This window comes from Scyliorhinus canicula, chromosome 29 (assembly GCF_902713615.1).
Source record: "Scyliorhinus canicula chromosome 29, sScyCan1.1, whole genome shotgun sequence".
In the NCBI taxonomy this organism is placed as follows: domain Eukaryota; kingdom Metazoa; phylum Chordata; class Chondrichthyes; order Carcharhiniformes; family Scyliorhinidae; genus Scyliorhinus; species Scyliorhinus canicula.
The window spans coordinates 15746870-15773747 of record NC_052174.1 but is presented as its reverse complement, the minus strand read 5'-3'; the positions used below and the strand labels follow the sequence as shown (position 1 = coordinate 15773747).

At 47.4% G+C, this 26878-nt stretch overlaps 1 protein-coding gene across 1 annotated transcript; it reads left to right on the top strand.

Annotated features, from left to right (window-relative positions):
- The first annotated feature begins 172 nt into the window (after nt 1-172).
- Nucleotides 173-26878, top strand: LOC119958377 (ceramide-1-phosphate transfer protein-like). Its single transcript, XM_038786867.1, has 5 exons — nt 173-496; nt 3373-3443; nt 7096-7265; nt 18375-18938; nt 25963-26878. The coding sequence occupies exons 1-4, from the start codon at nt 373-375 to the stop codon at nt 18898-18900; spliced, it is 891 nt and encodes a 296-aa protein (XP_038642795.1). The 5' UTR covers nt 173-372; the 3' UTR covers nt 18901-18938; nt 25963-26878.

The following is a 26878-nucleotide window of genomic DNA, read 5'->3' as shown; positions in this document are numbered from 1 at the left end:
TTGCACTATGAAGAAGTTCCAAATGTATGTTTATTTCAGATGTCCCATCTACAATATTTGCTTTTATTAAATGAGCAGCTTCTAATTCTGAGTAACTGCGAATCTATCCGCAGAGGGGGTTCCCACAGAATTATATGGAAAGATGCAGCCATACATTTCCCTTTTAAAATTTGAATGCGTTGCCGATGAGATTGCCAGGAGGGAGCTGGTACTTTGGAATCTCTTTGTTTACTGTGACTGAGCCACGGCTGAATAAACATTTCACAAGACAAAACAAAGGTTTTACTCTGAGTGCTGTCAATGAGAAGCCTGTTGGCAGCCAGTGAGAAGATGGAACTCCGCCTGACAGTCCATTAAGTCTGCAAACCTGATATGTTTTCGAGAAATCTCCTTCCAATGGAGGGACTGACATGCAGCAAAGGGCGGATCCTTAGGTTGTTGCCGTTTGCTGCCGGCCTTCTGCTCCTGCTTATCTATTTGACAAACTTTAACCTCCGTAAGTAGAAAGGATTATCAGAGTACAGGTTAAATGGCGGCTGAGAGTTAATGCCATCCGCCCGCTGCTTGATTTTGATGTTACGTGGAACTCTGTTGTTAACGATCACTGACATTGACAGTTAATAGCAGCACAATGCTGTTTGGTTGGTTAATAAAATTCCTGGCAAGCCTGATGTCCCAGATTATTGGAAAGTCCATCCTGGATCATTCAATCAAATCACACTGTGATCTCCACAGCAACATAACTGGGAGTTTGTCCAGGGAGCTGGGAATAACTGGGAGTTTATCCAGGGAGCTGGGAATAACTGGGAGTTTGTCCAGGGAGCTGGGAATAACTGGGAGTTTATCCAGGGAGCTGGGGAATAACTGGGAGTTTATCCAGAGAGCTGGGGAATAACTGGGAGTTTGTCCAGGGAGCTGGGGAATAACTGGGAGTTTATCCAGGGAGCTGGGGAATAACTGGGAGTTTATCCAGGGAGCTGGGGAATAACTGGGAGTTTATCCAGGGAGCTGGGGAATAACTGGGAGTTTATCCAGGGAGCTGGGAATAACTGGGAGTTTGTCCAGGAAATAGGGGAATAACTGGGAGTTTATCCAGGGAGCTGGGGAATAACTGGGAGTTTGTCCAGGGAGCTAGGAATAACTGGGAGTTTGTCCAGGGAGCTGGGAATTTGTCCAGGAAACAGGGGAATAACTGGGAGTTTGTCCAGGGAGCAGGGAATAACTGGGAGTTTGTCCAGGAAATAGGGGAATAACTGGGAGTTTATCCAGAGAGCTGGGGAATAACTGGGAGTTTGTCCAGAGAGCTGGGGAATAACTGGGAGTTTGTCCAGGGAGCTGGGGAATAACTGGGAGTTTGTCCAGGGAGCTGGGAATAACTGGGAGTTTGTCCAGGGAGCTGGGAATTTGTCCAGGAAACAGGGGAATAACTGGGAGTTTGTCCAGGGAGCTGGGAATAACTGGGAGTTTGCCAGGAAATAGGGGAATAACTGGGAGTTTATCCAGGGAGCTGGGGAATAACTGGGAGTTTGCCAGGAAATAGGGGAATAACTGGGAGTTTATCCAGGGAGCTGGGGAATAACTGGGAGTTTGTCCAGGGAGCTGGGAATAACTGGGAGTTTGTCCAGGAAATAGGGGAATAACTGGGAGTTTATCCAGGGAGCTGGGGAATAACTGGGAGTTTATCCAGGGAGCTGGGGAATAACTGGGAGTTTGTCCAGAGAGCTGGGGAATAACTGGGAGTTTATCCAGGGAGCTGGGGAATAACTGGGAGTTTATCCAGGGAGCTGGGGAATAACTGGGAGTTTATCCAGGGAGCTGGGGAATAACTGGGAGTTTATCCAGAGAGCTGGGGAATAACTGGGAGTTTGTCCAGAGAGCTGGGGAATAACTGGGAGTTTGTCCAGGGAGCTGGGGAATAACTGGGAGTTTGTCCAGGGAGCTGGGAATAACTGGGAGTTTGTCCGGGGAGCTGGGGAATAACTGGGAGTTTATCCAGAGAGCTGGGAATTTGTCCAGGAAACAGGGGAATAACTGGGAGTTTGTCCAGGGAGCTGGGAATAACTGGGAGTTTGCCAGGAAATAGGGGAATAACTGGGAGTTTATCCAGGGAGCTGGGGAATAACTGGGAGTTTGTCCAGGGAGCTGGGAATAACTGGGAGTTTGTCCGGGGAGCTGGGGAATAACTGGGAGTTTGTCCAGGGAGCTGGGAATAACTGGGAGTTTGTCCAGGGAGCTGGGAATAACTGGGAGTTTATCCAGGAAATAGGGGAATAACTGGGAGTTTATCCAGGGAGCTGGGAATAACTGGGAGTTTATCCAAGGAGCTGGGAAATAAGTGGGAATGGACAGGCTAGTAACAGTGAAGCTGAAAGTAAACACAATGGATACATTTATCCAGTCAATAAATTAATAAAAGGTTTGAAGTTAGGATTAGTTAGCCAATCAGCTCGGGTTAGGGTTTGGGTTGGGGTTAGGGTTGTGGTCAGGGTTAGGTTAGGGTTAGGGATTAGAGTGAGAGGTTAGGGTCAGTCAACAAGGTTTAGTAAAAGGGTTGGAAATAGAGTTTGCAATAGTGTTCGAGGTGTTAGAAATTGGTCTCACGAGGACGGCATGTGGCGCAGTGGTTAGCATTGCTGCCTCGCGGCGCTGAGGTCCCAGGTTCGATCCCGGCTCTGGGTCACTGTCCGTGTGGAGTTTGCATATTCTCCCCGTGTCTGCGTGGGTTTCGCCCCCACAACCCAAAGATGTGCTGGGCAGGTGGATTGGCCGTGCTAAATTGCTCCTTAATTGGCAAAAAATAATTGGGTACACTAAATTTATATTAAAAAAAAGAAATGGGTCTGACTGCAGTGAAATAAAACTGCAAGTCTCCACAGTCCCAGAGGATTCTCTTGTCCTTTTGAGAGAACCGACTGGCGGTGGTTTAACCTGAGGGTCACCACATCTCAGGCCAGGCTGAGAAGCAGGGCCTTCATGGATAACCTCAGGAATTGAACCCGTGCTGTTGGCGTTGCTCTGATTCACTAAACAGCAGCCAGCCAACGGAGTTAACCAACTCCCAAACCGCAGTACAAGTGTCGTGATGAAAATTGTTCTGTACATGACGACTTCTGTTAACTTTCAGAGTCTTTGTTGCTAGTTACTTACTGGTATAGTTTGTCGAAAACTGAGCTGATACTTCTCATCAAACATAGCCCTTTTATAGAGCGAAAGCTGAGGTAGCGGAGGCGTTTAACTTATTCCAGCGTCACTCCTTTAACATTATGGGAGATGAAATATGGGTTCAGGCCACATGAAGTAGTGCCCACCTCACATCAGTTATATCCAGAAATCAATGTACGATTATTTTCAGTGTTTTACTATTTCCGACAGCCCAATTTCATCAGTTAAACGCTCAGCAATCAGGGACTGAAAACGAGGAAAAGGAGCTTCACCGAAACAAGGTGAGACCAGCTATCCGAACAATGTCAAACCCCTGCCCCCCAATGTTGGCATGCGTTTACCTATCTCTGCCCCAAGAATATTCCAAGACTCTGCTTCCACCGCCTTTTGCTGTTCCAGAGACTCGGGCCCCTCTCAGTGAAAAATATTCCCATCTCTGCATTAAATCAGCAACTCCTTTTTAAACAGTAACCCCCCTAGTTCTCGATTCTCCCACAAAAGGAAACAGCCTCTCCACGTCCACCCCGTCAATACCCCTCAGGATCTCACGTTTCAATCAGGTTGCCTCCGACTCTTCTCAACTCCAGCAGATACAAGCCCAGCCTGTGCAACGGTGACACATCGCAGGTGTGTTAGCAAATTAAAAATGTTTGGACAATTTCACATTTGCCAGACATTTGCCATTCACTGAACCAATATAAACCACCAGGGTTAATTCCTAATGGAATGGAATAAATTAGAAAAATGTAATATTAAACTTAAATAGAACCTTGATTAGACCACATCTAGAAGTATCTGCACCATTCTGGTTCCCATATTAAAAAAAGACGGGTCATAGAATCCCTACAGTGCAGAAGGAGGCCAATCGGCCCATTGAGTCTACACTGACCCTCTGAATGAGCACCTTACCTGGGCCCACCCCCCCGCTCTATTCACGTAATCCCACCTAACCTTTTGACACTAAGGGACAATTTATCCTGGCCATTCACCTAACCTGCACACCTTTGGACTGTGGGAGGAAACCGGAGCATCCGGAGGAAACCCACGCGAGCACTGGGAAAAAGAGTAAAATCCACACAGACAGTGACCCAAGGTTGGAATTGAACCCTGGTCTCCGGCTCTGTGAGGCAGCAGTGTTAACCCGGGTCACTGGCACTGTGAGGCAGCAGTGTTAACACGGGTGCCCGGCACTGTGAGACAGCAGTGTTAACCTGGGACCCTGGTGCTGTGAGGCAGCAGTGTTAACCCGGGTCCCTGGCACTGTGAGACAGCAGTACTAACCCGGGTCCCTGGCACTGTGAGACAGCAGTGTTAACCCGGGTCCCTGGCACTGTGAGGCAGCAGTGTTAACCCGGGTCCCTGGCACTGTGAGGCAGCAGTGTTAACCCGGGTCCCCGGCACTGTGAGGCAGCAGTGTTAACCCGGGTCCCTGGCACTGTGAGGCAGCAGTGTTAACCCGGGTCCCTGGCGCTGTGAGACAGCAGTGTTAACCCGGGTCCCTGGCACTGTGAGGCAGCAGTGTTAACCCGGGTCCTTGGCACTGTGAGACAGCAGTGTTAACCCAGGTCCCTGGCGCTGTGAGACAGCAGTGTTAACCCGGGTCCCTGGCACTGTGAGGCAGCAGTGTTAACCCGGGTCCCTGGCACTGTGAGGCAGCAGTGTTAACCCGGGTCCCTGGCGCTGTGAGACAGCAGTGTTAACCCGGTCCCTGGCACTGTGAGGCAGCAGTGTTAACCCGGGTCCCTGGCACTGTGAGGCAGCAGTGTTAACCCGGGTCCCTGGCACTGTGAGGCAGCAGTGTTAACCCGGGTCCCTGGTGCTGTGAGACAGCAGTGGTAACCTGGGACCCTGGTGCTGTGAGACAGCAGTGTTAACCCGGGTCCCTGGTACTGTGAGACAGCAGTGTTAACCCGGGTCCCTGGCACTGTGAGGCAGCAGTATTAAACCGGGTCCGTGGCACTATGAGGCAGCAGTGTTAACCCGGGTCCCTGGCACTGTGAGACAGCAGTGTTAACCTGGGTCCCTGGCTCTGTAAGGCAGCAGTGTTAACCCGGGTCCCTGGCACTGTGAGACAGCAGTGTTAACCCGGGTCCCTGGCACTGTGAGACAGCAGTGTTAACCCGGGTCCCTGGCACTGTGAGACAGCAGTGTTAACCTGGGTCCCTGGCACTGTGAGACAGCAGTGCTAACCCGGGTCGCTGGCACTGTGAGACAGCAGTGTTAACCCGGGACCCTGGCACTGTGAGACAGCAGTGTTAACCCGGGTCCCTGGCACTGTGAGGCAGCAGTGTTAACCCAGGTCCCTGGCACTGTGAGGCAGCAGTGTTAACCCGGGTCCCTGGCAATGTGAGACAGCAGTGCTAACCCGGGTCCCTGGCACTGTGAGACAGCAGTGTTAACCCGGGTCCCTGGCACTGTGAGACAACAGTGTTAACCCGGGTCCCTGGCTCTGTGAGACAGCAGTGTTAGCCTGGGACCCTGGTGCTGTGAGACAGCAGTGTTAACCCGGGTCCCTGGCACTGTGAGACAGCAGTGTTAAACCGGGTCCTGTGAGGCAGCAGTGCTAACCACTGTGCCGCCCATGTGCATGGTTTAAAAGAAAGTTTAAAACCTATATCAAATTGAACCCATCATTGCAGGCTGCGTTATTTTCTCTGGACCAATGAAATGAAAAACATAACAGAGTTTGAATGAAATGTATAACCTAACAGAGGTTTTTAAAATTATGAAGAGGTAAACGTAAGGATGATGCCTTGGGGCAATCAGAAATTGGGGGCAATGTTTCCTCCCTGAGATAGTGTGTCCAGAATTGAACAGTGGTCACTGCTGTGTTTCCTGAGGGCTATATAACTGTTGCATAGGGTTTCCAATTCTCTAAATTCCAGCCTCTTTAAGACAAATTCCAATAGTCAGTTAGCCTTTTTGGCTTATGCACAAATCCCATTGGTTCTCCATAGCTGCGAGTGGGTCATTATGAAAATAATAATCGGATGAATCCTTTTCAAATGTCCCTTTGCAATTGTCTGCTCTCATATACACAACTCACTGTCCTTCCTAATTTAGAGTCTTCAACAAATTTAGATATATTCTTATTTTATTCTATTCATTCATCCAAATTATTGATATATACAGCAACGTCCTACTTATGAAATGAAAATCGCTTATTGTCACGAGTAGGCTTCAATGAAGTTACTGTGAAAAGCCCCTAGTCGCCACATTCCGGCACCTGTCCGGGGAGGCTGGTACGGGAATCGAACCGTGCTGCTGGCCTGCTTGGTCTGCTTTAAAAGCCAGCGATTTAGCCTGGTGAGCTAAACCAACCCCTTAACATAAAGGATGAAAATTTGAGGCCTCAGTATAGATCCTGGGGAATCCACGTGATATACACGCCTACATTTTTAATGAAACATTGAATCAAATCTTTCTGCACTCTCAGAAATCCCAAAATACTTTTCAAAGAGCAGAATTTCAAAGAGCTCTCATTATGCTGGCGAACATACATCAGTCAACACCAGTAAATTCAATAATTTCTCTTGTAGGAAGTTACTGTACTCAGAATAGTTGCTGTGGTTACATTACAAATGGATTATACTTAGAGTGACTGTGAAACATGCATGTCCCATTATCATGGAGGAAGCTTTATAAAATCTAGTGATTAATCTTTTCATTTACGTTGTAAGATACAGGGCTAAGTGACTTGGGAACATTGACTGTCCAAGTCACATCTATGTGAGTATCTGTAACAGTGAGTTGGACGCAGTAGGCTACAGAAGACCCACAGAAGAATGAGACAGTAGTAATGCTACTGGGAAGATGAGGAGAAAGGGCAGGAACATATTGTCATGGATAATACACTACAGGAGCCGTCATGTATTTCGGATAATTAACTCAATTTTAATTGTTATTTCTTGTGTTTTTGATGTTTGGAAATAGTTTGGAAATTCTTCAGAGTCAGTGAATTCTGTGGATAGAAATGACAGAGAGAAGTGTGACAGCAGCAAGTTCCAAATCAAACACCTTCATACAGCTTTCCAGGATTGTGTGACAAAGAATGAAGATATTTTACTTAAAAGATACCTTGAAGGATGGGCTGAACTCCAAAAGTAAGCACGCAAAATATTACTCAAATTATCTTCATTTGAAAACAGAGATGCAGTTGGAAAGGGAAATGTAAACGGTCAGGGTAAAGGTTGGGGTTGGGGTTGGGTTAGAGTTGGGGTTGGGGTTGATATTGGGGTTGTGTCGGATTAATGTTGTTGGGGTTGGGGTTAGAGGTTAGAGTTAGAGTTAGAGTAAACACGTGGGGCAGCACGGTAGCATGGTGGTTAGCATAAATGCTTCACAGCTCCATGGTCCCAGGTTCGATTCCGGGCTGGGTCACTGTCTGTGTGGAGTCTGCACGTCCTCCCCGTGTGTGCGTGGGTTTCCTCCGGGTGCTCCGGTTTCCTCCCACAGTCCAAAGATGTGCAGGTTAGGTGGATTGGCCATGCTAAATTGCCTGTAGTGTCCTAAAAAAAAAAGTAAGGTTAACGGGGGGGGGTTGTTGGGTTACGGGTATAGGGTGGATACGTGGGTTTGAGTAGGGTGATCATTGCTCGGCACAACATCGAGGGCCGAAGGGCCTGTTCTGTGCTGTACTGTTCTATGTTCTATGCTCTATAAATCCAGAGGGATAAGAGATTTGCAATAGTTAGGGTTTAGGGGTTTGGTCCTCAACGCTGCAGACAGCAGTGCTAAGCACTGTGCCACATGCCACTCTGCTAAGCAAATATATTAAGGGATATGGGCCAAAGGCAGGGATATGTAGTTAGGCCACAGATTGGCCACAATCGCATTGAATGGTAGGACAGGCACAAGGGGTTGAATGGCCTTCTCCTGTTCCTATGTTGATAAGTTAGGGAGGAGTGAGGATTTGAACCCAACGATGAAAATTATGGAATTTGTAGCTGTGCCTGACCTGGAGCTGATATGCGTCAGAAAACAGCGGGGATTATGTATGAATGGGGTGGTGAAAGTTAGGATATGAGCAGCAGAGTAAAGGTGAGCTTTATTCAGGGTAGATAATGGAAGGGCTGGCCAGCAGCGTGGATGATGGTTTACGCAGCAGATAAGTCAAAGTTGGAGTGGTGACAGGAATTGTTAAGGAGGTTGATACGACATTCTGGGCGAGTGCACAGTCAATTTCAGCCACACAGAGACAGACATAAGTGAATTAACCAATAATTTGTATGTTTCTCCTGAGATCTTGGACCCTTGACTGCTTCAACGAATTACAGGCACCAGATTTATAAGTAAAACACAAAAAAATGTTTATTTATAACAAGGGAAGAGCTAAACATGTAATGGTGATAACAGAACAACAGTCTGTAAATCTAATTACTCCCCGAACACTGTCCCACTCTCCACCCACCCACACACCCACACACACACACAAAGACAAACACACAAAGTGGGGGTTAGGGTAGGATCAAATTAATGGGGATTAAACTGGGTATGAGGGTTTGAGGATCCACACTGCTGAGCTTGAGGTCTCTTTACGCGGTGATATCTTCTGAATGTGAGGTGTTGAAAACCATCGGTTGGTTTGGATCTTTTAGAATCTGCCTTCAATTAGACCTTATGTCCTACAGGAACTCTTCTGGGGAGTCACCTTCACTTGCCTGACCTCCACCAGCTTGGCGCTCAGTCTCACTGAGAGAATCTTAAAATTCTCTACTTGAGAGTTTAAAGCAAGTTCACCATCCACCCTGCCTTTCGGATTCTTGTTTGACCTTTAGAACATAGAACATTACAGCGCAGTACGGGCCCTTCGGCCCTCGATGTTGCGCCGACCTGTGAAACCATCTGAAGCCTATCTGACCTACACTATTCCATTTTCATCCATACATCTATCCAGTGACCACTTAAATGCCCTTAAAGTTGGCGAGTCTACTACTGTTGCAGGCAGGGCGTTCCACACCCCTACTACTCTCTGAGTAAAGAAACTGCCTCTGACATCTGTCCTATATCTACCACCCCTCAATTTAAAGCTATGTCCCCTCGTGTTGGTCATCACCATCCGAGGAAAAAGACTCTCACTGTCCACCCTATCTAACCCTCTGACTATCTTATATGTCTCTATTAAGTCACCTCTCAGCCTTCTCCTCTCTAACAAAAACAACCTCAAGTCCCTGAGCCTTTCCTCGTAAGACCTTCCCTCCATACCAGGCAACATCCTTGTAAATCTCCTCTGAACCCTTTCCAAAGCTTCCACATCCTTCCTATAATGTGGTGATCAGAACTGCACGCAATACTCCAGGAGCGGCCGCACCAGAGTTATGTACAGCTGCAGCATGACCTTGTGGCTCCGAAACTCAATCCCCCTACTGATAAAGGCTAGCACACCATATGCCTTCTTAACAGCCCTATTAACCTGGGTGGCAACTTTCAGGGATTTATGTACCTGGATGCCGAGATCTCTCTGTTCATCTACACTACCAAGAATCTTGCCATTAGCCCAGTACTCTGCATTCCTGTTACTCCTTCCAAAGTGAACCACCTCACACTTTTCCGCATTAAACTCCATCTGCCACCTCTCAGCCCAGCTCTGCAGCTTATCTATGTCCCTCTGTATCCTATAACATCCTTCAGCACTATCCACAACTCCACCGACCTTCGCGTCATCTGCAAATTTACTAACCCATCCTTCTACACCCTCTTCCAGGTCATTTATAAAAATGACAAACAGCAGTGGCCCCAAAACAGATCCTTGCGGTACACCACTAGTAACTGAACTCCAGGATGAACATTTGCCATCAACCACCACCCTCTGTCTTCTTTCAGCTAGCCAATTACTGATCCAAACCGCTAAATCACCTTCAATCCCATACTTCCTTATTTTCTGCAATAGCCTACCGTGGGGAACCTTATCAAACGCCTTACTGAAATCCATATACACCACATCAATAGCTTTACCCTGATCCACCTGTTTGGTCACCTTCTCAAAAAACTTAATAAGGTTTGTGAGGCATGACCTACCCTTCACAAAACCGTGTTGACTATCGCTAATCAACTTGTTCTTTTCAAGATGATTATAAACCCTATCTCTTATAACCTTTTCCAACATTTTACCCACAACCGAAGTAAGGCTCACAGGTCTATAATTACCAGGGTTGTCTCTACTCCCCTTCTTGAACAAGGGGACAACATTTGCTATCCTCCAGTCTTCCGGCACTATTCCTGTCGACAAAGACGACATAAAGATCAAGGACAAAGGCTCTGCAATCTCCTCCCTGGCTTCCCAGAGAATCCTAGGATAAATCCCATCTGGCCCAGGGGACTTATTTATTTTGACATTTTCCAAAATTGATAACACCTCCTCCTTTTGAACCTCAATTCCATCTAGCCTGGTCGACTGAACCTGAGTATTCTCCTCGACAACATTGTCTTTCTCCAGTGTAAACACTGATGAAAAATATCCATTTAACGCTTCCCCTATCTCCTCTGATTCCACACACAACTTTCCACTAGTATCCTTGATTGGCCCTAATCTTACTCTAGTCATTCTTTTGTTCCTGATATACCTATAGAAAGCCTTAGGGTTTTCCTTGATCCTATCCACCAACGACTTTTCGTGTCCTCTCCTCGCTCTTCTTAACTCTCCCTTTAGGTCCTTCCTGGCTAACTTGTAACTCTCAAGTGCCCTAACTGAGCCTTCATGTCTCATCCTAACATAAGCCTTCTTCTTCCTCTTGACAAGTGCTTCAACTTCCTTAGTAAACCACGGTTCCCTTGCTCGACAACTTCCTCCCTGCCTGACAGGTACATACTTATCAAGGACACGCAGTAGCTGTTCCTTGAAAAAGCTCCACATTTCGATTGTACCCATCCCCTGCAGTTTCCTTCCCCATCCTATACATCCTAAATCTTGCCGAATAGCATCATAATTGCCTTTCCCCCAGCTATAATTCTTGCCTTGCGGTATGTACCTATCCCTGCCCATTGCTAAAGTAAACATAACCGAGTTGTGATCACTATCACCAAAGTGCTCACCTACATCTAAATCTAACACCTGGCCGGGTTCATTACCCAGTACCAAATCCAATGTGGCCTCGCCCTTTGTTGGCCTGTCTACAAACTGTGTCAGAAAACCCTCCTGCACACACTGCACAAAAACTGACCCATCTATAGTACTCGAACTATAGTATTTCCAGTCAATATTTGGAAAGTTAAAGTCCCCCATAACAATTACCCTGTTACTCTCGCTCCTGTCGAGAATCATCTTTGCAATCCTTTCCTCTACATCTCTGGAACTATTCGGAGGTCTATAGACAACTCCCAACAGGGTGACCTCTCCTCTCCTGTTCCTAACCTCGGCCCATTCTACCTCAGTAGACGAGTCCTCAAACATCCTTTCTACCGCCGTAATACTTTCCTTGATTAACAATGCCACCCCCCACCTCTTTTACCATCTTCTCTGTTCTTACAGAAACATCTAAATCCTGGAACCTGCAACAACCATTCCTGTCCCTGCTCTACCCATGTCTCCGAAATCGCCACAACATCGAGATCCCAGGTACCAACCCATGCTGCAAGCTCACCCACCTTATTCCGGATGCTCCTGGCATTGAAGTAGACACACTTCAAACCAGCGTCTTGCTTGCCAGTGCCCTCTTTCGAACTTTTAACCCTATCCCTGACCTCACTACTCTCAACATCCTGTACACTGGGACTACAATTTAGGTTCCCATCCCCCTGCTGAATTAATTTAAACCCCCCCGAAGAGCACCTGGCTGTGAGATGAAGAGAGAGAAAAGGGCCTGGTCTTCAGGACGTTTTAGAGTTCTCAAGAGGGAAATGTCAGCCGGGGCTATTCCCAGCCTTTCTCACAGAGGTTTAAACTTTCACAGGCCAGGCTGGAGTGTGGTTAAAAATTGCTATCCTCAGCGGAGAGAACCTGTTCTTCCTAAGGTGTAAACAGTACTGGATTAAAATGGAGCCGACACTTCTTCCTCCCAGAAATCTCCGGGGTGCTCCATGAATCACAACCGCAGATATAGCATGTCCTGGAATCCCAGAAGAGTCGATTGGCTGCGAGCCAAGTCCATCAAGTTGACAGCATGGAACGAAGCTGCACAGCACACTGGATCGAGACGTGTGCCTTGGGCCAGTTAAAATAGCAGCTTGCAGCAGGGGGAGGGGTTTAAAAGTCTGTCGTTTAAAAACAAAATCTGCATCGTTACAGCAGCTAGCAAGACGGTAATTAAAGGAGAGATATGGATCAGACAAGGATTTAAGAGATGTTCCTTACAAGGTTACAGTAGGTGGTCTTGGTGACAGAGAGGCTCTGGGATTGAAAGCTAAACTCAGGGTGAAATAGGGGCAGCACGGTGGCACAGTGGTTAGCATTGCTGCCTACGGCGCTGAGGACCTGGGTTCGAATCCCGGCCCTGGGTCACTGTCCGTGTGGAGTTTGCACATTTTCCCCGTGTCTGCGTGGGTTTCACCCCCACAACCCAAAGATGTGTAGAGTAGGTGGGTTGACCATGCTAAATTGCCCCTTAATTGGAAAAAATAATTGGGTACTCTAAATTTAAAAAAAAAACTCAGGGTGAAATATTGGTATCGAAGGTGCCTGTTCCAGACAGGGAGAAGGATTGAATTGATGGATAGGGAATGAAAGTTTTGGCAGATACTAAGAAAAGGGATTTGCTTTTCCCTATGCCTCCTTTGGAATGTTTAATAATCTCTTCATTGGGCTTGAATGCCCTCTACTGGCACAGAAGTGACATGACACTCAAATTGCAAAGTTATTGATGCGCCACCAAAGCCAAACTATTTGATAGAAAAACAAATTTTGCTCATTGCAGCCATTTCCAAAGTGTCGTCGAGTCAAAACCAACTGACGTAGTTCATTGGCCAATGTTGTGTAATTTAGCCCATTCACTGTCAGATTTTTGACGACGAGAATATGTTGGGGGGGGTGGGGAGGGAGGGGGTGAAGGGGAGACAATGCTACATGAAATGAGTGGGAGAGCTTGTTTACTTTTACACAAATGAGCTTGTGAAAACACTAAAAACCTTATCTATAGTTTTGTTACTTAACACCAAAGAGCAAATCTTCACCTCTGAGAATGACAAAGTACCGAGAGGAATCTCTCCAGAGGAAAATCCACACGATAAGTGCCATCAATTTACACAAATTGAGGGCAGCACGGTGGCCTAGTGGTTAGCACAACCGCCTCACGGCGCTGAGGTCCCAGGTTCGATCCCGGCTCTGGGTCACTGTCCGTGTGGAGTTTGCACATTCTCCCCGTGTCTGCGTGGGTTTCACCCCCACAACCCAAAAATGTGCAGAGTAGGTGGATTGGCCACGCTAAATTGCCCTTAATTGGAAAAAATAATTGGGTAATCTAAATTTATTTAAAAAAAAAAAAAAAAAAAAAAAATTTACACAAATTGAGTAAATTGATTTCATAAAATTTACAGTGCAGAAGGAGGCTATTCAACCCATTGAGTCTGCACCGGCCCTGTGAAAGAGGACCCCACCCAAACCCACACCTCCACTCTATCCCGATAACCCCATCTAACATTTTTGGACACAAAGGGGCAATTGATCATGGCCAATGCACCTAACCTGCACATCTTTTTTTTAATAAATGTTTTTATTGGGTTTTTTTGAGCAAGGTATAATTACCGTTATGTACACAGAATAAGAAACATATATAGATACACACATTTAGAGCAGAAGGGCACACCCTAACATAAAAAAAATACAATAACATATGCAATGGAATAGCTGGTGGGGTATTGTGCACCAGCTCCACAGCGGCAGCTCTGTACATCTGGCAAAATTACCCACACCACAGGAGTAGGCGACTGCCTGCGGGGGGGGGGGGGGGGGGGGGGCCAGGACTGGGGGGCAAGCACACCTTTGGGTGCCGGGGATAAAATCACAGCGTGCGATATTTGGCCGTGCTGTGTGCTGCTGTCACCCGCCCTTCCCAGACGGGTCTCGCTGTCGTCCCACGCTCGCCCCCCGCTTCTGCCGCTCCTCCCGTCCTCCATCTCCAGTTTCCTCATTCCCCGCTCCTGGAGATGTCGTGCACGTTTTGGCATTCCGTGTCCTCCCTCCGGCTCCCGCTTCCCTGCCCCCCCCCCACGGTTCGCCTCCCCCTCCCCAGGTTTAGCTGTCTTCCCCCCTCCCCCCCCCCGTGGTCCACCCCTCCCTCCTCAGGTTTAGCCGTTCCCCCCCACCCCCCCCCCCCGCCTCCCCCCTCCCTCCCAGTCCATCTCTCCCCTCCATGCCCCGGCTACCTTCTCCCGACTCCCGACCATTTTCCCCTGATTCTTGGCCACCCGACTATTCTTCCTCCTGTTCGTTGGCCACAAACAGGCCCCGGAACAGTCGCATGAATGGCTCCCACGTTCTGTGGAAGCCGTCGTCCGACCCTCGGATGGCGAATTTGATTTTCTCCATTTGGAGAGATTCCGAGAGGTCGGACAGCCAGTCTGCAGCTCTGGGCGGTGCTGCTGACCGCCAGCCGAACAGGATTCTACGGCGGGCAATCAGGGAGGCAAAGGCAAGGGCGTCTGCCCTCCTCCCCAGGAATGGATCTGGCTGGTCTGAAACCCCGAAGACCGCCACTATCGGGCATGGCTCCACCCTCACCCCCACCACTTTGGACATAGCCTCGAAGAAGGCTGTCCAGTACTCCACAAGTCTGGGGCAAGACCAGAACATGTGGGCGTGGTTGGCGGGGCCTCTTTGGCACCAGTTCACATCTGTCCTCCACCTCCGGGAAGAACCTACTCATACGGTTTCTTCGTTAAGTGGGCTCTATGTACCACTTTTAGTTGCGTCAGGCTGAGCCTTGCGCACGTGGAGGTGGAGTTGACCCTATGCAGTGCCTCGCTCCAGAGTCCCCACCCTATCTCATCCCCAGGTCATCCTCCCATTTCCTTCTTGTTGTGTCCAGTAAGGTGTCGGCCCTGTCTACCAGTCGGTCATACATGTCGCTACAGTTCCCTTTCTCTAGGATACTTGCGTCCAGTAGGTCTTCCAGTAGTGTCTGTCGTGGCGGTTGTGGGTACGTCCTTGTCTCCTTTCGTAAGAAGTTTTTGAGCTGCAGGATACCGTAGCTCGTTCCCCTGGCTAGCCTGAAATTTCTCTGTCAGTTCGTCCAGTGTTGCGATCCTGTCATCCGTGTATAGGTCCCTGACTGTCAGTGTCCCCCCGTCCTGCCTCCTCCTTTTGAAGGTGGCGTCAGTCAGTGCTGGTTTGAACCTATGGTTGTTGCAGATGGGAGCCCTGTCCGACATTTTGGTCAGGCCAAATTGCTGCCGCAGTTGGTTCCAGGATTGGAGGGTGGCTGTCACCACTGGGCTGCTGGAGTCTTTTTTGGGTGGGGATGGGAGTGCTGCCATGTGGCGAGGGCCCGGAGGGAGGTTCCCATGCAGGAGGCCTCCTCCGCACGCACCCACTCGGCTTCTGGCTCCTGGATCCATCCCCTTACTCGCTCGGCTGTTGCCGCCCAGTGGTAGAATTGTAGATTCAGGAGGGCTAGCCCCCCCCCTGGATCTTGTTTTTTGTAGGACCTTCTTTGGGATCCTAGCATTTTTAACCCCCCCCCCGCCCCCCCTATACGAACGCCATGATTAGTTTGTCCAGCGCTTTGAAAAAGGCCTTGGGGATGTAGATCGGAATGGATCTAAACAGGAAGAGGAACCTGGGCAGAACATTCATTTTGATCGTCTGGACTCTCCCCGCGAGGGAGAGTGGGAGTGTGTTCCATCTTTGCAGGTCCTTTTTACTTCCTCCGTCAGGCTGGTGAGGTTCTATTTGTGGATCCCTTTCCAGTCATGGGCTATTTGGATCCCCAGGTAGCGGAATTTGTGTTGGGCTTGTTTAAACGGCAGTCACTTTAGTGCTGCCCCCCCCCACCCCACCCCTTGCGGGTGTACTGGAAAGATCTCGCTTTTGCTCATGTTGAGTTTGTAGCCCGAGACGGCTCCAAACTCTTTCAGGAGCGCAATGATTCCGTCCATGCTGCTCTGCGGGTCCGAGATGTAGAGGAGCAGATCATCGGCATAGAGTGAGACTCTGTGCTCTCTGCCTCCCCTTCGGATCCCCCTCCAATTTTCTGCTGCCCTGAGCGCGATTGCTAGCGGTTCGATTGCTAGTGCGAACAGCAGCGGGGACAGTGGGCATCCTGGTCTGTTGCCCCTTTGCAGCTGGAAGTATTAACCTGCACATCTTTGGACTGTGGGAGGAAGCCGGAGCACCCGGAGGAAACCCACGCAGACACGGGGAGAACATGCAGACTCCGCACAGACAGTGACTCGAAGCCGGAATCGAATCTGGGACCCTGGAGCTGTGACGCAGCAATGCTAACCATTCTGCCACTGTGCTGCCCTCGAGGCTACATGTGAAAACAATTCAGCGCTGTCACACTTCAGAGTTTGAGCCTGAGAATTTTGAGCAGCAGCATAGAAGGAGCTTTACTCTGTATCTAACCCCGTGCTGTACCTGTCCTGGGAGTGTTTGATGGGGACAGTGTAGAGGGAGCTTTACTCTGTATCTAACCCCGTGCTGTACCTGTCCTGGGAGTGTTTGATGGGGACAGTGTAGAGGGAGCTTTACTCTGTATCTAACCCCGTGCTGTCCCTGTCCTGGGAGTGTTTGATGGGGACAGTGTAGAGGGAGCTTTACTCTGTATCTAACCCCGTGCTGTACCTGTCCTGGGAGTGTTTGATGGGGACAGTGTAGAGGGAGCTTTACTCTGTATCTAACCCCGTGCTGTACCTGTCCTGGGAGTGTTTGATGGGGACAGTGTAGAGGGAGCTTTACTCTGTATTTCACTCCGTGCTGTACCTGTCCTGGGAGTGTTTGATGGGGACAGTGTAGAGGGAGCTTTACTCTGTATCTAACCCCGTGCTGTACCTGTCCTGGGAGTGTTTGATGGGGACAGTGTAGAGGGAGCTTTACTCTGCATTTCACCCCGTGCTGTACCTGTCCTGGGACTGTTTGATGGGGACAGTGTAGAGGGAGCTTTACTCTGTATCTAACTCCGTGCTGTACCTGTCCTGGGAGTGTTTGATGGGGACAGTGTAGAGGGAGCTTTACTCTGTATTTCACCCCGTGCTGTACCTGTCCTGGGACTGTTTGATGGGGACAGTGTAGAGGGAGCTTTACTCTGTATCTAACCCCGTGCTGTACCTGTCCTGGGAGTGTTTGATGGGGACAGTGTAGAGGGAGCTTTACTCTGTATTTCACCCCGTGCTGTACCTGTCCTGAGAGTGTTTGATGGGGACAGTGTAGAGGGAGCTTTACTCTGTATCTAACCCCGTGCTGTACCTGTCCTGGGAGTGTTTGATGGGGACAGTGTAGAGGGAGCTTTACTCTGTATCTAACCCCGTGCTGTACCTGTCCTGGGAGTGTTTGATGGGGACAGTGTAGAGGGAGCTTTACTCTGTGTCTAACCCCGTGCTGTACCTGTCCTGGGAGTGTTTGATGGGGACAGTGTAGAGGGAGCTTTACTCTGTATCTAACCCCGTGCTGTACCTGTCCTGGGAGTGTTTGATGGGGACAGTGTAGAGGGAGCTTTACTCTGTATCTAACCCCGTGCTGTACCTGTCCTGGGAGGGTTTGATGGGGACAGTGTAGAGGGAGCTTTACTCTGTATCTAACCCCGTGCTGTACCTGTCCTGGGAGTGTTTGATGGGGACAGTGTAGAGGGAGGTTTACTCTGTATCTAACCCCGTGCTGTACCTGTCCTGGGAGTGTTTGATGGGGACAGTGTAGAGGGAGCTTTACTCTGTATCTAACCCTGTGCTGTACCTGTCCTGGGAGTGTTTGATGGGGACAGTATAGAGGGAGCTTTACTCTGTATCTAACCCCGTGCTGTACCTGTCCTGGGAGTGTTTGATGGGGACAGTGTAGAGGGAGCTTTACTCTGTATCTAACCCCGTGCTGTACCTGTCCTGGAGTGTTTGATGGGATCATCAGATAAAAAAAGTTAAGATTAAAATTACAATAGTTTGATTCTGAGTAACAGTTTTGCAGGTGTGAATTTGTCAGTAAAACTCTTGCTAGCTGCTATCCTACCTCCGGCGTTACATTGGGGATAGGAATTGGCCTCAATCTTGTGGCACTAACCTAGTTCAGAGAATTGCTGCAAATATGGTCAAGCATCTTTGTTCCGTTAACACATTCTGGACCATTGTTTTTTCAGATTTATCAATGCACTTGGCATCATATTTGGATTTATATCCGACGAGGTCAGCAATAAAATGAAGATAATCAGCAAACATCAGCAAGGAGTGCATGGAAGAGAATATGTTTCAATGCAGTCCATGATTGATTATGAATTGGCCAACAATGTGGTTAACTTCAAAGAACTTCCCAGTGACCGCCTGGAATCAGGCTGCCGTACTTTACTGCGTCTCCACCGAGCGTTACGGTGGCTACAGCTCTTTCTCAATAAGCTGAGGATCAGCTCTGAGAATGACTCAATGTCAGTTATCGGTGCGGATTCCTACCATCAATCCCTCGGCAAGCACCACGGTTGGTTTGTGCAGAGAGCTGCTGGGATTGCATTCCTTGCTCTTCCGACACGGTCCGACTTCCTTCACATACTGTGTGTGGAAGACAGCAAGGAGACCAAAGACAAACTGTGGAATGCTGTGAATGTGATTGGAAGAGTTTATAATATCACACAGCATATGTATGAAAGGTATGATATGCTTGCATTACCTTAGGCCCAAAGTGTTTTATCAAATCAGACAAATACGATGAGATTTTGTCGTGGTTCCCCAGGACGACAATTTGTTTGTACCTATTCAAATATTAAAACACAGAGAGTCTGAGGAGCGATCTTCCAAGCAGTGAACTTTATTTTTCTTAGCATGAGAAAAACAGAGCTGAGATTGTCCGGAGCAATCTAAAAAGCTTCAGGGCTTACCGCCTTTTATGTTCATTTTAACCCCATGATGCAAGCTCTTATCTTAATTTACAGCCGTCTTATCTGCTTTCCTTACTTTGGCCACTATTGTTTACATTAAGCTTCCATATTGCCCCAAACAGGTGACAAACCCCGTGGGCATAGGCCGAATCAGTATAAATTTCCACTGCTTCCCCGTTTGCTAATTCACATGCTCTGGTCAGTGCTTCAAGCTCCGCTAACTGGGCTGAGCATGGCTGCTCACATTCGTTTGCCTCCACTACCTCAAATGTTTTCCCTTTCTGTTCAACTACTGCATAGCCAGCATGATTTCCCCTATGATCCCTATGGCACGAGCCATCAACATACAACGTTCTCTTTTCTTCTGTGTTTAACCTATCTGCCTTCAGATCTTTCCTCAGTTTCATAAACGCTCTTGTCTCTCTCACACACTCATGCTCCTCTCCCTCATGTGGCAATGGCCTATAGTCAGCTGGGTTGGCCCTATTGCACTTTACTATCGTAATGTCCGGGAATGTGGTCAGCATTTGAAAATGGTGAATTCTAGCCGGCGTCAGAACAAACTAGCCTTTTTCAATCAATTCAGCTATTTTATGGTATACATGTATGTTTATCGGATATCCCATTGTGACCGTAGCTGCCTTTTCGTACGCCCACCAAGCTGCTGCCAGGCCTTGATAACACGGCGGGTATCCCAGTGCTACGTCATCTAGCTTGGTACTATAATATGCTACAGTCTGCCTTCGCCTTCCCTTGCAACTTTCCTGTGTTAACACTGCTGTAGCAAATCCGGCTTCTCTGTTACTCACAAATAAATCAAAGGGCTTGTCATAGGTCGGTAAAGCCAATGCTGGTGCCTGTGCCATTTCACTCTTTATATTCTCAAATGCTTCTAGCGCATCTTTGTCCCATTTTAGTTTGGCTTTTAATTCGTCACATCCTGCTTCCTTCATTATCTTTCGTAGTGCCTGCGTTTTTTCTGCATAGTTTTCCACCCATTCTGAACTGAAGCCTGTCATTCCCAAAAATGTCATCATTTGTCCCACCGTCTGTGGTTTCGGAATTTTCAGTACTGCTTCTATTTGCTGTGAAGCTATCCCCTTCTGCCCTGCGGATATTTCTCTCCCCAAGTATTCTACCTGTCTCTGGCACAGCTGCAGCTTCTTCCAGGATACTTTATGACCCCCCTCTGCTAGTCTTTTCAAAAGTTTTAAACTATCCTTCCTGCATTGTTCTTGTGTCTCTGTGCATAATAGTAAATCATCCACATACTGTAGCAGTGTTCCTTCCAACTGTATTCCTTCTAAATCTGCTTTCAACACCTGATTGAATACATGTGGGGAATGTTTAAATCCTTGGGGCATTCTATTGTATGTGTATTGTTTCCCCTCGTACGTAAATGCAAAGAGATACTGACTTTCTGGAGCTAGTGGCACACTAAAAAATGCTGAACATAGGTCGATTACAGTAAACCATCTACTTTCAGGTGGTATATTTGTCAGCAAGGTGTAAGGGTTTGGAACTTCTACGGGCATATCTTCCACTACCTCATTAATTGCCCTTAGGTCATGCACCAATCTCCATTTTTCTCCGTCCGCCTTCTTTACTGGTAGGAGCGGGGTATTACACCTACTCCGGGTTTCCTTTAATACCCCTGCTTCTATCAATCCCTTAATCGTTTCTCTAATTCCTTCAATTGCTTCTGTCTTGATTGGGTATTGTGGTCTATAGGGCCCCTGGCGTCCTGTCTTTAATCTGACTTCAACTGGATTAGCGTTTTTAACCCTCCCTACATCCGTGTCCTGTCTGGACCACAACTCCTGTGGGAAGGAGTTCAAATCCTGCTCTAAGCTCTCTCTCCATTCCCGCTCCTGTTTCTCACTTTGCACTCCTATTGTTATCTGCTTTGGTGTCCCAAGCATCCTAACATCCAAAATTATTTTCGTCATTTGTTCATCGCTGGACGTCCAAATATCCGCACTGTCTGTCTGTACAAATTCTAAGTCTTGCGCTCTTAACACCATGGGTCCTAGGTCCTTTGATCTATATCCCGGATTAACTTTCAATGTGACATGTGGCTCCGCCCCAGGTACAGAGAACCATTTGTCAATCCATTCATTCCTAACGATTGCGAGGGCCACTCCCTCTAGTCCAATTAAAATACTTCCTGACTTTATTTCCTGTTCTCGTCCTGCCTCCTTTTCCCATTTCTCTTGTATTTCAGGTGCCTGTCCTTCATCAAATATCATTGTACTGTGTAATTCTGTTCTCGGCCACTTGGCTTGTGGAACCCAAGTGTCTATAAGTTTTCCCCAGACTGTCCAGATCTGTCTTTTAATTTGTTCCTCTATATCTCCCAGCCAATATACATTAACCCCTTCCTTTCCTGGTACCTCAAGTGAATACATTCCCATCAAATCAATTCCTTGTTCGGTACATTCTAATTTCAGTCCCAGACCTAGGATTGCGTCCCTTCCCAATAGATTTAAAGGAGTTTTATCATATACTAAAATAGGTACATGGGTAGTTTTATTTCCAATGGTAATAGGCACCGGCATCGTCATTTGAGCTAGTGTTATTTTCCCCGAGAACCCCACAGTTTTTACAAACCGGTTTGACAATGGTAGGTGATCCGCATATTTCGTTTGTATGCACGTACAGGTGGCACCGGTGTCTATCATCATGGGGACCTCGATCCCGCCTACTCTAGCATTAACTATAGGTTCCTGCTCTGCGGTTTCTGTTATTTGTACGTACTGTCCTACCATTTCGGGGTTCTCTGGGCCTCTCTATGCGAAACTCTGATGGTTCCCCGGCCCTTGAAACATCGGGACGCTGTTCGGCGACCCTTGGATCAGCTGTTGGCCTACCTGTTGCTGGTTTTCTCCCTGTCTGGTGGAATTCCGCGGGCAATTCCTTTTTATGTGACCTGTCTCCCCGCACCCCCAGCACACACCTGGAGGGCCAGGCAGTGGTCCCTGTCTCGGAGTTTGATAATTAACCTGTCCCTGTCCTCTCTGATTCTGAAAGGGTGGCCTACCACCTCCCTGTCCTTTCCCATTTTTATTCCAGTCACTCTGATTTTGTAGGGCGTATCGGTTTTGATAATTTAGGCTGTGGGCTTCTGGGTTTATGGGCAGTGGGAAGGCAGAAATGTTATAGGTTACGATGGGCTGGCCTCCATCTCCGCTTCCCCCTATTATTAGTGCAGGTATTTCCCCTGGCTTCTGTTCCACCATCATCGGTGCTATTTTTCTGGGCGTGAGATCTTCTTTTGCCTTTAGCTTATCTTTGTTTTTGATCTCCTCCAATTGTGCCTGAAGGAGTTTACGTTGTATCTCCTTCAGCTGTTTGTCTGCATTCTTTTCATCTTTGCGATGTCTTTCTACTGCATGGGCAACATAATCCACAAACTCCCGGTAACTTTTTGAGTCCAAGCCCACTACATCCTCCAGTTTGTTTTAGCTGAGACTGGCAGGCCCTCTAGAATTGCAGCCCGGAACATGGAGTTGGTCAGCGGGTCTGTTAGAATGTCCCTCTCCGTGTCCCTTCTCCACCTTTTTAATTGATTTTCCACATACACAGCTGCATTCTCCTCCTCTCCCAGTGGCTCTCCCCTTAGGGTTTTTACATCCATTCGATTGGGGTACATATTCCTCAGTGCCTGCCATATATCTTGTCGGTATGGGTCCATTAGTGTCCCGTCTACGTTTGGGTCATGAGCTGCGGTCTGGATGCCGGCACGTCTCATTACTTCTGCCATTTGGTCCATTCCTAGCACTTTTGTCAGGAGAGCTTTGATGTCACCCAGTGCCATCCTTTTTCCCACCATTCCTGCTTCCAACTGTCCAATCCACCTTCCAGCCCCATCCAAAATATTGGGTAATTCATTAATTAGATTAGGCAAATCCTGACCTGACCAAGGGATATACTGTGCTCTGCCACCTTTCAGAATCACCGGGAACACCTTTTTCTTTCTTTTTTCCACCTCTGGAAACTTTACAGTTTGGTGTCTTACCCGCGTCGATTTTCTTTGTTCTCCTAACACTGATTGTCCCCCTTCGCTGTCACTACTTTCTCCTGTCTCTCCTTCCGTCTCTTCCTCGACTCTTACTGGGTGCTTCCACGTCCATGCATCCCCCTTTTCTCGTCTTTCTGCCTCTTTGCGCCTTTTCCCACATTTTCCTCTATGCTTCTTCTTCTTTCTCTTTCCTTTCTGCTGGCTTTGACCCTCTTTCCTTCTATTTTTCCCTGTGACGCCTCCCTTTCACCCTCGCAAGAATCAGGACTTGTTTGTCCCTCATCTTTTCTTCTATCATTCTCTCCCTCCTCTTCTCGTTCCTTTTCTTTTTCCATTCCCTTTTTTGCCCATTCCAAAAGGTCTATTACATCTACTTCGTCCTGCAACTGCTTTCTCTTTTGGCTTAACTCATCCAACTCCTCTTCTGTTTTCCTCGTCTCTTCCTCTACACCTTTTTTCTTTTCTAGCTCCCTTCGTTCCCAATCCTCCATCGTCATCGGTTTTGTGTCAAATGCTCCCTCAAAATTCATCGTGCCTGATATAACTGGATATAGTCCCGTGGAACCCTGTTCCTCTGAGTATGGGGGCGGGGCTACATTTGGATCTTCTAATTTTGCTTTTTCCTGAAGTTGCACTGGCATTTGCATCCATATTTCCCTCCATGCCCTTCTCCTTTCTTTCCCTTCCTTTTCAAACAATGCCAGTATCTCTAGTTCTTTTTCTCGCTTCTCCTTTCTTTTCTTAGATTTATCTTTTATTTTATAGTTCTTTATTATTCCCTTCTGGTCCTCACATCTCTCTACGCACCATGTGCCTTCCTCCGGCCACGGTGTATTAGTTTTACTTGTTCTGTTGGCCCATTTTTTAGAAACGTGTTTTATGTCTCCCCTGAGGGCTGGGAATTTATCCCCTAATGTTTCCACTGGTGTTTTAATTTGGTGTGCCATTACTTGTCTTTTCGGATTACTGTCACAATTTTTATCACTTAATCCGTCAGAGTTGGGTGTTACAGTGATTATTACTTGCTGTGTCGTTTTTCCGTGTTCAGTCCCCTGTTTACCTTTCTCTTGGGTGTCCCTTGACAATATCTGTAATTCTAACCGGGGTCTCGATATCCACTTCCCCGTAGTCCCCTGTCCCGGCTCTATCTTCCTTTCCCGGGCTAGAGGGTAGTAGGTTTTTACGTGCTCGTCTATGTCTATAGAAACCCTATATCGATCAGATTCCTTTATTAATTTCCCTAGAGTTTCCAAGTTTATTTCGTCTATCCAATTCCTATCAGCTATTCTTTCCCACTTTACATACGGCCACTCGTTCTCTACCTCTTTTAAGTTAGTTATATGTGTAATTTTTCCCCAATCCAGTGTTGCTTCCGTTTTTATTATTATCCCGTCTTAATCCCCTAACTAATCTTCCTTCCCAATCGATTATACCCCTCTTTCCGCTAGGCGGTTTTGTCAGTGTGACCTTTCCACGTTGTTAGTTATTACCCTACCTGTGTTCCGACTCTCCTTCTTATTTCTGTCCTCCACGCTGCTGTCTCAGACCAGTTTGTTCAAATTGGTCTTTTACTTTCTCTATCCTAGCTGTTAATCCCCCCCTCCGGGGTTAGGTTCCCCTCCTATGCTTTTGACTACCGTATTAGGTCAGAGAGTGATCTCTCACTGATCTCTCTCCCTCTCGGTTGACGTCTCTTACCCGAGGTCCTGGGTAGGTTTGGACTGGCAGATTTTCCCCACACTTACTCTCTTCTGGGCAAGTCGTATCCTGGAAAAACCCGCTCCAAACCGGTTGACTTAACCTAATTGCATTACCTTAGCGTTCGGTCTTTTTCTCGTCTCCCTTTTTACCCACTCACAGACAATACAGTATTCACAGTGCGCTTTGCATGCAAAACTCTACTCTTCAGATCAGTTTCAGTCTCTCAAAACTATTTTACCCAATTTGGTTTTAATCACGCAGGATATCTTTGTGGTTGGGGAGATTCAAGACCAGCAAAGAGCTGAGTGCGCCGGGCCTCGAGATCCCTTTTCTGACAACAAGGATTTACGTGCAATACAAATCTGCTTACCTTGCTGTCAGAATGCCGGCTTTGGGATGTCCAGCCCCGGTCGGACCTTCGCCTCCGCCACTCCTTCCAGATGCTTTTCTGGGCGATCTCTCACCAACCCTGCTTTTCGCAGCGCCAATTTTGTCGTGGTTCCCCAGGACGACAATTTGTTTGTACCTATTCAAATATTAAAACACAGAGAGTCTGAGGAGCGATCTTCCAAGCAGTGAACTTTATTTTTCTTAGCATGAGAAAAACAGAGCTGAGATTGTCCGGAGCAATCTAAAAAGCTTCAGGGCTTACCGCCTTTTATGTTCATTTTAACCCCATGATGCAAGCTCTTATCTTAATTTACAGCCGTCTTATCTGCTTTCCTTACTTTGGCCACTATTGTTTACATTAAGCCTCTCAGCCTAGCAGCCATAAGTCAGTTCTTATCTCATCTTTGTCTAAACTTTCTTCTTGTGAAACAGACAGTTCTGCGGACCAAGGCCGAATGTATACAAAAACAGACTCCTTTATAGCCCTTATTTATGGGCAACCATTTTAGTTAAGCCCTGAGCTGTTCATTGTTCTTCCAAGTGACTGTTTGTATTTTAAATGCTATTTCTCTGGGTCTGCTGCTTTAATCATATTAACTATACTTGATTACATTAGGTCACACAAAGTTATCCTGAGTTCACACTCATCTCAATACTCACCTAAATCTTACTTTATTATTTCACTAAAACCTATGATTCTAAACTTCGTATCTAACTCATACAATATCCAGTACAAATTCCCTTACAGCATCAAAAGAGGAAATCACTGTAATCACCATAACAGAGGAGCAATCACAGTACATCAAAAGGACTCATTAAGACTGCTTTAGAGGGGCAATAATGTTAACTTTCCAAAGCAATGGTTGCATTTTCTACGGTGAATCAGCGGATGAAAATGAATCATAACCCCGGAAAGCATGGCGTCACAGTGGTTAGCACTGCTGCCTCACGGCACCGAGGTCCCGGGTTCCATCCCGGCTCTGGGTCACTGTCTGTGCGGAGTTTGCACATTCTCCCCGTGTTTGCGTGGGTTTCACCCCCACAACCCAAAGATGTGCAGGGGAGGTGGATTGGCCATGCTCAATTGCCCCTTAATTGGAAAAAATGAATTGGGTACTCTAAATCAATCATAACCCTGAGCTGAAGGTACAGCACTGAACCAGTGAGAGCTGGAACCTATTGTCCTGGAATAAATGAGGGATCTAATGATAGAAGGAGTATAGTAAGAAAACCCAACTGATTTCAGTGAGGTTTCTAAAACAAGATCATTTTATTTACAACTTATTGGGGCAGATTTCCTTTGCTCACACTGTTGTTAGACACGATAAAACTGCCGGATCTCACATCAGAGAGCAATGTTCTTGGCAATCAGCTCTTCAGTCAGTTATGTCAAACCACTGCACGAAAGTCGCATAAGAATAATAAAGTGATGGAGAGTTCATTGACAGTGTGATAAAGTGTCATCTACTTAATTAACAAGCTCACTGCCCTCCGTTTGGGATCTCCCAGGCTCCTGACCTCATTTCAACCTTGGTCTAAAAATGGATGTAAAGCTTATATTTCAGGCGAGTGGCTGGCTCAGAAATAAAGGCAGCGTTTGACCAGAGTCTGACATCAAGGTGCCTTAGCAAAATTAAAGTTAATGGGAATTACGCAAACTCTC

Coding starts and splice junctions, on each gene's coding strand:
- LOC119958377 (XM_038786867.1), top strand. CDS start 373: ATGTTTTCGAGAAATCTCCTTCCAATGGAGGGACTGACATGCAGCAAA. Junction 497..3,372: donor TTTGACAAACTTTAACCTCC/GTAAGTAGAAAG, acceptor TATTTCCGACAG/CCCAATTTCATCAGTTAAAC. Junction 7,266..18,374: donor GGATGGGCTGAACTCCAAAA/GTAAGCACGCAA, acceptor TTGTTTTTTCAG/ATTTATCAATGCACTTGGCA.